The sequence below is a fragment of the Cherax quadricarinatus genome, chromosome 65 (genome assembly GCF_038502225.1).
Source record: "Cherax quadricarinatus isolate ZL_2023a chromosome 65, ASM3850222v1, whole genome shotgun sequence".
Taxonomy (NCBI): Eukaryota; Metazoa; Arthropoda; class Malacostraca; order Decapoda; family Parastacidae; genus Cherax; species Cherax quadricarinatus.
Window position 1 is genome coordinate 3,044,517 of NC_091356.1, and position 11,345 is coordinate 3,055,861.

The window sequence follows — 11,345 nt, forward strand, 5'->3', positions numbered from 1 at the left end:
AAGTGCTGAATCATGTGCCGTCTTCAGTGCAATGAGCGAGTGTTGGATGCTTGAGGCTTCCTTCTCTTTGTGTTAGTCATTGGCAAAATCCAATTTAATCACGGTTTTATGGTCTGTCAAAATAGTTTTGTTTGGGAATTTGCCTTGCCTAAGTTGAGTTGGTTTCAGCATTGTGGCTGCGTTGTGACTAACAGTCCTCTCTGCAGCCCTAGCAACAAGACGTCAGGAAAAATAAAAAAAAAGCACAATACAGTGATTAGAACAATATACAAATATTTAACCCGCACATGGGAGACTGAATCTTATGAAGACGTTTCAGTCTGGCTTGGACCATTAACCAGTCACACAGAAGTGCGAAGGGAAGGGAGCAAATACATATACTGGGGGCGGTGACGAGAGACAGAGAGAAGGTAGATGATGTTACCAACAACAGTATGTGTTATTCCACCATCATTTTCCTTAGGCGAAGAAAATGCTGCTCTGAAAAAGAGGGGAGTAATGTACCTGGGAACACTACCAGCCAGATATACACTGGCAAATCTGGTGAACCTAGACAAAAAGTTCTTTGAAATATCACCAAGTACTGATGGTGAGCATTTGTTTTATAATAATAATCTTTATTTCTACAAGTACATGTACAAGGTATACAGTCCTAGCTGACATCAATGACATACTACTATATAGAAAGCCGCTTGTTATGCAGAGCATTCTGAGCATATTAGGTAAATTTTACCCCAGGATGCGACCCACACCAGTCCACTAACACCTAGGTACCCATTTTACTGATGGATGAACATGGACAGCAGGTGCCTTATGAAAACACGTCCTAATGTTTTCCAGTCGCACTGGGGATTCGAACTCCGGACCTCAGTGTGTGAGCTGAGTACGCTAGCGAGCCTGGTAGGAATGACAGCAGCTTTATACACGTCTGCATCTTGAAGGGTTAAGATTTCTTCACTCGTGGCACTGTGAGGGAGGTCAGTGCTGTGTACAGAGCTCTGGGAGCTCTGGTGGGTATTTGTCATGTAGAGCTCGTGCTGCGGTGGGATCCCTAGGGGCAATGTTATCTTCCCTGGTAATTAACGTAAGTGCTCCAGTAGTATTTCTGTCTTCTATTTTCTCGCTAATTTTGGCTCTGATTCTTGACGCTTTTGGTGTTCTTTTGTTTGCATTTCCACGGCGGGTATTCAGTTACGCTAAAGGATGAGGATCTCATCTCTAGGAAATGCATTGTTTTTAACCTTGTAAAAGACATTACTATGGGTTTGTCCCTCCTGGGTGGGAAAGGATAATAGTCATTGCTAAATAGTAGGAAGTTATGCCAGTGATTGCTGGGGCATCATGAACTTTCTTCAGATCAGCGAGTTTAGCCGCAGCTCGTGGCAGTGCTCTCACAGATTTTAATTCGATAAGAGTTAGTAAGTCTTGTATTAAAGTGAGGTGTGGGAGAGTGCCAGTGTCCCTGCTGGGAGGAGGTGCTGACCTCCAGTAACCTATAGAAAAGCAGTGTCTACCTACTGAGGCTCGCAGGACCCTATGTCTAGCCCTTATACAGTGTCATGTGGATTACGCTTGCTCTTCATGGTACTCTGCCTTGACAAAAAAACTGAAAGATAGACTGCAAGTCACCCAGAACAAAATCGTAAGATTCATCCTGGGGCTGGGTCCAAGAGAACATGTGGGCCAGGATGAATTACAGCAGTTGGATATGCTGAATGTTGAAGACAGAGTAAAACAACTGAAGCTAAACCATGTTTATGAAATTGCTCACAAACAGTGTCCAGAATATCTTGCTGCCAATTTTGTCAAGGTTGGGAACCAAAGCAATCATAGTACTAGGGGGAGAGAGCACAACTTTGTAGTACCCACAGTCATTGGCCAGGCTTCAAACACCTTCTATTGTACAGCAATAAAGGAATGGAACAGACTACCCTCACATGTCAAAGCCAGTCTTAGCATGAACCAGTTCAAGAAGAGTGCCAAAAGGTGTCTGATGAATGTAGCTACAGAAAGGGAGGGGAATGATTTTCTATTTTTTAGCTAACATACGTGTAAATTTTACCTTATTCCTAGTAATGACCCTCGTATTGTAGATAGTCTTAATGACCCTCGTGATTCAAGAAGAGTGCCAAAAGGTGTCTGATGAATGTAGCTACAGAAAGGGAGGGGAATGATTTTCTATTTTTTAGCTAACATACGTGTAAATTTTACCTTATTCCTAGTAATGACCCTCGTATTGTAGATAGTCTTAATGACCCTCGTGAAGTAGATAGTCTTTTTAGTATGATAATAAGATGTTATCGTCATAACAGAATAATAAGAAAATATTATAACCTTTATATAATAATAAGGTAAAAGGACCCCAATGGAAATAAGTCACTCTGTCTGACTTTTTTGTGTTATCCCAGGTTCTCTACACATATGTTGCTATGTATGATAATCTATGTAACTGTATTTGTGTATACCTGAATAAACTGACTAATGTGTGGGTCACTGACGATTCAATCTGAGGGTTGAGAACGTATTTTCTCTGGCACATCGTGCAAAGGCCTTGTGGCAGTGACATACTTGCATAAACACACACGCGCGTGCGCGCACTCACACGTACGTACGTACGTACATTCAAAATTTATATGCAAAACAACCACAGGGGGATTTAAATGATAGCTCCAGGCCACACCTTTCCTCAGAATAAATCTGCTGGGACGTCTTATTCATTTCCGCAACATTGCTATCATTCAACTCTCCCTGTGGTTGTTTTGCATCTCTCATTATATATATATATATATATATATATATATATATATATATATATATATATATATATATATATATATATATATATATATATATATATATATTAAATATATAAATTCATAGGAAGTTCCTTTTCTAAGGGATAACTGATGCAAAAAATAATATTTGACCAATGGCACTAAGAAACAGCATCCAGTTACTCTAGTGATACATTGCATTATTGACTTATGATTAATGCATGTTGTTGTTTGTTGATAGTGGTGGTGATCAGCGTGGTGTGTCTGCTAGCAGCAGCAACGTGCGTAGTGGTCGGGCTCCTCTGCCTTAGAATGGTCCGTCACAGACAAATTACTACATCTGCTGCCTTTCAGGTACGTTATTCTCTATAGTACTGTTTTAGGTACATTGCTTCTCTGTACATTGCTGCCTTCAAGGTACGTTTCCCTCCTGCATATTAGCGCTGCTACTGCCCTTCTTCCGTGCTTATGGCATTTAAACCATGATGGGATTGTTGCATTTAAAAAAAATGAGTGATTTTTTTAATATATGCACCGAATGTATGCTTAGCCTTGAGTACTAAGTAACAGTAGTGTCTACAGAGTACCAGGTAAGCTAATCTTGCATTCCTTCAGCAACAGAGCAAAAATTAGCACTTTTTAATTATGAGCAACTTGAGGAATTCTGTTTTGCTTGCCTTATATATATGACGCGATAGGAAAATACGAAAAATGAACGGAATTGACGTCCCATAACCTTTCAGGGTAATGGGACATGTCGCATGGTATACGCGAATGGGGTGAAGGCCTTAGGCAGGGATCATGACACGGAACTTAATGATTACAAGCCTATGTTAGCTTCCCTGCCATCTACCTCTCATAGTCGGCACCTTGACACCAAGGTGAGGTTTATTCAAATATGCTATTGAATGAGTCGAGCCTTATGGACTTAGCGCTTAATTACGATAATAATAATATTGAATGAGTCTGCATGTTTCTTTTCACATACAGAGCGCTGAGAGCGCATGTTTTTTCTTGTTCTCTGTTTGCTCTAGTATAAAAATATAACAAGTCTAAGTGAATATTAATAAAGTTATTTAGATCAGAGGTATATAACTTGATTTAGCACTTTTCATTGGATTAAAGTATAATGATTGTTATCAATGTTTCAGGGAGGACCTTGGACGCGAGATGATGCAATTGTAGCTAATTGTCTTCTTGATGGAAATGCCGTTAGAATGAATGAGGTAAATAACCGCCAGTGAGCACAATTGTTCTCTTTTTTTTTATTACCGGGGTGCCTGTAGGGACAACGGAGAAATTTTGGAGACTTTTCAATATTTCCCATTTGATTTTGAAATTGTGGGATATTTTAACATTGAATATTTGTCTTAGTGCATGTTTGAATATTTTTCATCTTATGGATCAGTTTGTGTGTGTTCCCCTACCTATTTTAATTCACCTATTTGTGGTTACATAGATTAAATTTTAGCTTCTTTTCTTGCTTCTTAACTGGCCGTTTTCCGGGTTTACAACCTCCTAGCCTCATCTCGCTTCCTGACTATTCTCAAGTCAAAAAAAAAATATATATATATCCCTGGGACTGTTTTTAAATTTCACCTGTGCATTTATGTACCAGTCTTAACGCTTTTCAAACAGTTTATGCTTTTTTAAATTCTTTTAAATATTTTGTCATTAGCAAATCATTCCTGTTATTCTCTATCCCCGATGTCATTGCCTTCATGTGGTTTATTCTTTCCTTGTAGTTCCTTCATTTATCACATTTCTATAAGTACCAGAAACTTTATTGATTACAATACCAATTATTATAGAATTCCATGTCTTACACTTGGTCATTCTTACACCTCTCCTCCGATAATTACTCTCTCGTCATTTCATATTTCGTTATCCACTGTACTGAATTCATTGTTAGTACATGCTACTCAAGTTTTTTTGTGTGTTAGTGTCAAATGCCTCTTTACAGACCAATAAAATGTGGTTCAATGCTCCATCTCTTTTGTCTCCCTTCTGTTATTTTGTTATAGAACTCGGGTAGATTCGTGAAACGGGATTTAATACCTTCAAATTTATACTGATGGTAGTTTGAGAGTCTGTCCCTCTGCGTACCCCACCACACTTTTTTCTGATAATCTTTTCCATTGTTGTACACAGTATATGCTTGTTATATTGGCCTGTAGTTTAATGCTTCCTGTTTCTCCTTAAATGGCTACATTTGTTGTCTTTCAGATGTCTGGCAGTTGACACAAATTCATTGACTTATAGATTTTAGTTAACATTTTACCAAGTCACTTTGTGAGTTATCCAACTCTCTCTCTCTCTCTTTCTCTCTCTCTCTCTCTCTCTCTCTCTCTCTCTCTCTCTCTCTCTCTCTCTCTCTCTCTCTCTCTCCGACGCTTCTTATCCTAGGATATAACTGTAAAGTGTACCTTCATGTTTTATCTGGTGTCGAAAACCTGTCATCACTTCTAATGATGTGATCTTTAACTTCTTAGGGATGTGCACCACTAGACCACCAAAGGATCTTACGTGATCTAAAGCTTTACTTCTCAGGTCATCAAATAACTTGAGATTTACAGCAGGAAAAATTTCCACATTTCTACTGACAAAAAAAAAAATATATAAATTTTCGTCACTCATTGCCCTCTCGTGCATGTGTGTCTTGTATGGTGTTCTCTTCCTCTTGCTAACTTTGGTGTTGCTCTGTTTACAACATTCTTCAAGTTTTTTTTTTCAGCTTGTCACATGCATCATTGTCATTCTTTTTGAGCTTTTGTTTTGTCTAATAAAGTGGTTTTCGTCCATTTTCTCTTCAGATGTGACTAAGCAGTCTTGGCTTTTGCTGTTATGTCCTTAAATTAACCCTCTTGACACTGGTTAACTTTAACGCGGTAATGAGATTTCAGTGACCTGAAAAAAAAAAAACAGCAAGCCGCTTTTCCCTCTCCTTATTTTATTTGGCTTTTATTGCTAGGATTTTCCCCGTTTTATAAATTTTGTTCTGGTTATTATGAATGGGGTTATTTCTCTTCTTATTCTCTCCCCATTTGAAATGTTGAAGTGTTTCGTATTACTCAGAGGATCGAACCATCAGTTGGACCTCCTGTTGGCACATAGTGGTCCATCCAGTGGCTGTAGAACTGACTGTCACTTGTAGATTCAGGTGCAGTCACTGAATGCGCATTTTTTGCTGATTTATTCTCGTCCATTTCTAGATTAATGCTTCTAGCATCTCTGGTACTCAGTCTAAATAGGTAATATTGCTGAGCCTTGCTCGGAGCAAGACATCCTGGGGCTATGTCCTGGGTAGAGTAAGGGAGTGGTACCAATCCAAAAGAAACTTTGTGACAGGGCAGTGGCTTCTTTTATTAGTCAACCAGCAGTCTACAGTCATCGCTAAACGCTACAATGAAATTAATGTTGCTAATGAATCAAAGACCAATCTAAAAGGTTTTTTTTCAAGTGTATAAGACAAAGATCAGAGAGAAAAAGTAGGACCCAGTGGTCAAAAAAAATAAAATGGTTTGCTAATCTCGCGGGGAACAGGGATGCGGAGTTCTATTAGCATCTAGGCCATGTTTGCATCCCTGGAAATGAACCGGCGATTGCCAAAGAAAAGGCTCATAACAAGCTTGCTCTGTAGCAGACTTTTTCCTCTTGGTGATTTCATGAGTCATATACACAGATATGTTCTTGGGAAGTGGCAGGTACGGTGGGTCCAATAAACGAGAAGCAAGAAATACAGGGTTTTGCTGGACGTGGATGTTTAGCCCTCCTTCATTAACCGGATTAGTCACCTAAAGAAAAATTTACAGGTGCTCCAAAGCCTTTGTACATAGCCTGTGGTTTGCAGCTCACCATGTGCTATTCGCGAGAATTTTCCCTGGGAAAAGGGGCATTGCAGGTATTTTGAGCATTGCGCGTTTCATTGTAGCTATGAAAGGCCTTGAATGTAAACAATCTATAAGTGTACTGCTTGTCGTCCACTCCCGGGATGGCCTTTCACCAGCTTCAGGTGGCAGTGTACATCACGGAGTGGGCTGCTGCCTTGGCCGCTGGTTACTCCCCTCGGAAGATAGAATTTTCGCATTTCAGGCTGTGTTATTTTCCTATGAACAACAGATGACATTAATGGAATGATCTTCGAACGTAGTCTGATGTAGGCCTCTTAATAAACTGAAATGTCATAATGTACTGGTGCTAGACTTTAAGGTGCTCTCCCACTGTATCTGAGAGATGAATCGACGTATTATGTTCAGTCTGCGTGAGAGAGTATGTTTGGCCGAAGTTTGGCTCCCTTATCTACTCCTAGGCAAGTTCTTCCCCTGCTGCCCTTGCTAAGAACTGCGCATCACCTTGGGATACAACTTTGCACAGGTGCATTCCATACTTCTTGTGTTAAGAGCCTTCATGTTGAGTGCGTTGAGCTGGTCCCTATATCTCTGCCCAAGGAGCTAGACTGTTTTGGGTTTGTTGAACACTATCTTATGCTGAGATTCTCATCGAGGAGAAAGGGAGAGGGAGAACCCTTTTCTTATCGTGTGAGGCTTCCTGTACTGTTTAGTACACGGATGCGGGATACTTTCCTGGATTGTGGCGTCGATGTGCCTGCGGTCAGAAAGCTTGGCTTCTCTTACTGCCCTCCTTAGACAGCGTCTAAGGTATGATTTTTGTAGGCAATGGATGGGAACCTCTAAGTGCGGAGCCTAAATGACGACCTTCGCTAATTTCTTGGAGCATGATTTTATTCATATTTGATAGGTATTTGCGTCAAAGAGTGAGATACAGTTGTTGTAGTATTACTGGAGAAGACTCGTCCTGTGTAATGAATGGGCAGAGTTCCAGGTGAGAGCTGCTATGAGCTTGATTAAAGGCAGACTTCTTGTATTAGTGACTTCATGGACCATATACATTGATATATCCTTTTGAAGCAACGGGCTTGATGGGACATTCAGATCAAAATTCGTGGGTATTTGGCCTTACTCCTTCAAGGAGAAGTCACTTGAGGTGAATCTCGATTATGAACTGTGCACTCCTCAGTCACTCTTTTGCAGGTGTTTCTAATCCCTCTGTGTAGCTTGTGGTGTGACTGTGGTGTTAAGTTGACTCTCCTTGCCAGTCCCTGGGATCAAACATCACTTTTTTGCCTTTTTCTTATTTTTATTGTAGTCTGTTTGATGTTGGATTTTCACATCTCTGCTGTTATTACCTTAAGCCTTCTAGTCTTGAATGTGCCTACCATATAATTATTGAACTCTCCTCTTTCTCTTATCTTCTCAAAATTCCATTGATTTGTAATTAGCAATGCTACTTATTCCCCTCTCCTATTTCCTCTTCAATATTTGATATACTAGTCTATAAAATGTATTTGGTACATCAGCATAGCCTATGTGACAGCTATGATGTTGGGGCTTTTTTTGCTATATATATTCTGTCAGTTCTCACTCGTGTTTTATATTTTGTTTGGGCTTTGGTTTGTAATTTCTTGCCCATATGCCCACAGAGTTGGTATTGGGGTTAGTGTGGTCATAGTTAAAAGTAAAGAACTTGGGCGTCACTTTTATGTTTGTAGGAGAAAAGGGTTTGTTGGTTAAGAGGATGTACTTGGTATTGAATTATTGTTCTTGAAGAAGTAAAGGGAAGGGAAGATGGGTCTGAGTCTGGCTTTCTGAAAGGGTGAGCCGAAAGAGATTTCTGGAGACTGGGTGTTTCCTCCTTTTATCTCCTCCCCCCCCCCCCCCATCCTTTTTTTTACCTTCTCTTCTCCTATTTGTGCTTGATGTTCAACATGTCTCGTATATCGTTCTCTCTTTCTTTACATTCTGTCCCAATCCAGGTCTCTACCCGTACTTCTCAACAATTCTGTCTCAAGATTTTGTGTTGTACTACTTTTGACCAGAGGGTAAATTTGATTGGGCACTGTTTACTCCAGTGATACTTCCCGAACTTCTAAATGTTTACCATCTACTGTTTTCTTCTCTCCTCCTGTAACTCGATATTCAGCATAATCCACTGTTCATCCTCGTTTCATTTCACTCTTCCTGTCCATGTATCATCAGTGACGTTCTTTCTCTCTCTCATTGTCTTTTCCACCAGATTGCCTTGTCACCAGCACCCTTGCTGTGTCTCTAATCATCTCCTGTACCTCCCGGTCTCCTGTGAGTACGTATGTGTGTGTGTTTGGAATGGGTCATGCTCACAATTCCTGAATGCGACGCCTACGTTTGGAAGCTTAGCCTGTACTGCTTACATTATTCAGTCTATATATGCTTCAGCGGGCAAGTTTAGCGTAATGAATATTCCAAGGTCATTTTTTCTTTTATCTGCTTCTGTGAGCTTGTATTTTTGCTTCCACTCCCAAGCTGATGCTCTGTTTTTGGCGTCTTTTGACCCCTGCCCTCTACCCCTCTCCCTCTCCTTTTTTCCCTTCCCCTAAGTCTCCCAGCATCATAACTGCGTGTGCCTGTGTAATTTATCACTTAATTACATTTTTGTAGCTACATAAACAAGAGCAATGATCTGGGTTGTGTCTTGTCTTCAGTAATTAATCGCAATTTTTTTTGAACCCAATAAAATAATCTTGCTCAATTCGTTCCATTGTTCGAAATCTTTGTGACAAAAACTTAACAGTATCTCTTTGGATTTACATTTATTTTTTCAAATTTACAACTGTGGCTTTATCGTCTGTTAAACATGTTAAGATTATTTTAAGGTTCATTAGTAAAAACCAGCAAATGTTGAGGTGATAATTCTAGTCAAGGTACAGGGAAACCTTCCTTTATTCTTTAATATTCTTATTTTCATAAGGAAAACACCAATCCTGGAGGAGGTTATTAAGCATCTATGAAATAGGTTTAATTAGGAGTGATAAAATTAAGAGAAGGGTGACTAATTTCTTGGATCTAGAGCCCTTTACCAACACAGGGACGCCCCTCCCTCTCGAAGAGTGTATACAAAGCATACAAAGTCTAGTGGTCCTTCATACCAAGAACGTCGAGATATTCACTGTCTCTGCTACCTGGTTAGCTTTCAAGATCATCTTTACCCCACGACTTATAACCAAAGATGATAAAGCTGATTCAGTCATCGTCTTTATCTTTTCATGTTGGCCTCCAGATGCGAGTTACTACTCTCACTGTGCCCCGTTTCAGTTCACTCTGCTCATCTCTTCACCGATGTTTAGTTTGTCCCTCCTTTTTATTGCCAAAGTTTTCTATAACTGTTATGGACATACACTTCCTCTTCTTTGATCACTACAAGTTACTCACATGCTAAGATTGTGTGCAATGATGGTTCTGAGATTAAGACACATGTGCAACATCTGGGTATCTTAATTGTAGACGTTTCGCCATCCAGTGGCTTTATCAATACAAATTCTAGGACATAACTTGAAGACAGTAGAACTATGTACAGAAGATGAGGTAATCAGTCCCTCAACCTAGGAGTAGGTGCGAACAGCACCATAGTCGTGGATGTTGCACATGTGTCTTAATCTCATCTTGTCGGTATTATATACCATTCGTACACAATGATGGTTCTCAATCTTCTGATGGTGTATGATAGCTATTTTTCCTGAGAGTTTTATTCACAGACGCTAACCCGGTCTGGCTAGTATTTTCTCGGCAAAGTTAATTGCACTTTTTGCAGCCATCATCTACATAGGTTCTCTTCTTTAACTGTAGTTTTCATTCCTCGCATCCCATCGTCTTTCACATTCAACGCTGGCTGTGTTGCCTCTTTAGCAAGCATAAAGGCAGTCTTTTTCAGCCCCTGGTCATTCTTGTTCCTGGAGCAATGAACTTGCAGATACTATTGCGTGTGCCTCAGTCTACGACCTGTCCATATCACAAAAATGTGCATTATTCAGACTACCTGTTTTGTCTAATAGAATGTGAATCAATGTCAGCGTTACTGGTCCACACTGAAGAACCAGTTTATTTTATCAAACCACAAATAGTCGGCATTTTACCATCGCTGTCGCGTTTGGGAACAACTCTTGCATGACTGCGAATTGGCCACACAAGACTCTTAGATCTATCACATGGAGAAGCTCCTGACACCTCTGTGGAACTTGTGAGGTCCCGTTTAAGAGTTAAACACTTCTTGATTATATCATTTTTCATTGGCTACAAGGAATTCATTGCAGGTCTGTTATCACCGTCTAGGCGATCTCTCCTTATTTTCTCTCCTTCAAAAAAAAAAAAAAAAAAAAAAAAAAACTATCAGTGATGACGCCTCTGATATTCTAACTCAGACTAATTTTCCATTTAAGTTCCTAAACTTATTTGTCACAGCGCTCGCCTATACCGATAGCTTCCCTCAGCCTTGTAGTGCTTTATGACCCATACCAGTTGGGCATGGTTTGCAAAAATACTACTGCTGCTACTAGTGCTGCTGCTGCTGCTGCTACTACTACTACTACTGTTACTACTACTACTACTACTACTACTACTACTAATAATAATAATAATAATAATAATAATAATAATAATAATAATAAATAGTTAATCATTTCTGCAGAACTTTTATTTTTCCATTCTCTCAAAGCCTCATTATGTCCTTTGCCTTTTTTCA

The 11,345-nt window shown here is 39.7% G+C and overlaps 1 protein-coding gene across 3 annotated transcripts in view; it reads left to right on the forward strand.

Moving 5' to 3' along the window:
- The window catches only part of LOC128700583 (protogenin-like), a 792,820-nt gene that overhangs the window by 779,269 nt on the left and 2,206 nt on the right, over nt 1–11,345 (forward strand). Inside the window, exons 19-21 of one of the 3 annotated variants that reach the window (XM_070098862.1) lie at nt 3,016–3,128; nt 3,518–3,655; nt 3,926–4,000. In XM_070098862.1, coding sequence (XP_069954963.1) covers nt 3,016–3,128; nt 3,518–3,655; nt 3,926–4,000 — 326 coding nt within the window. Of the gene's footprint in view, nt 1–3,015; nt 3,129–3,517; nt 3,656–3,925; nt 4,001–8,867; nt 8,930–11,345 lie in introns of all 3 variants that reach the window. The other 2 variants (XM_070098864.1, XM_070098863.1) reach the window with 2 other exon arrangements.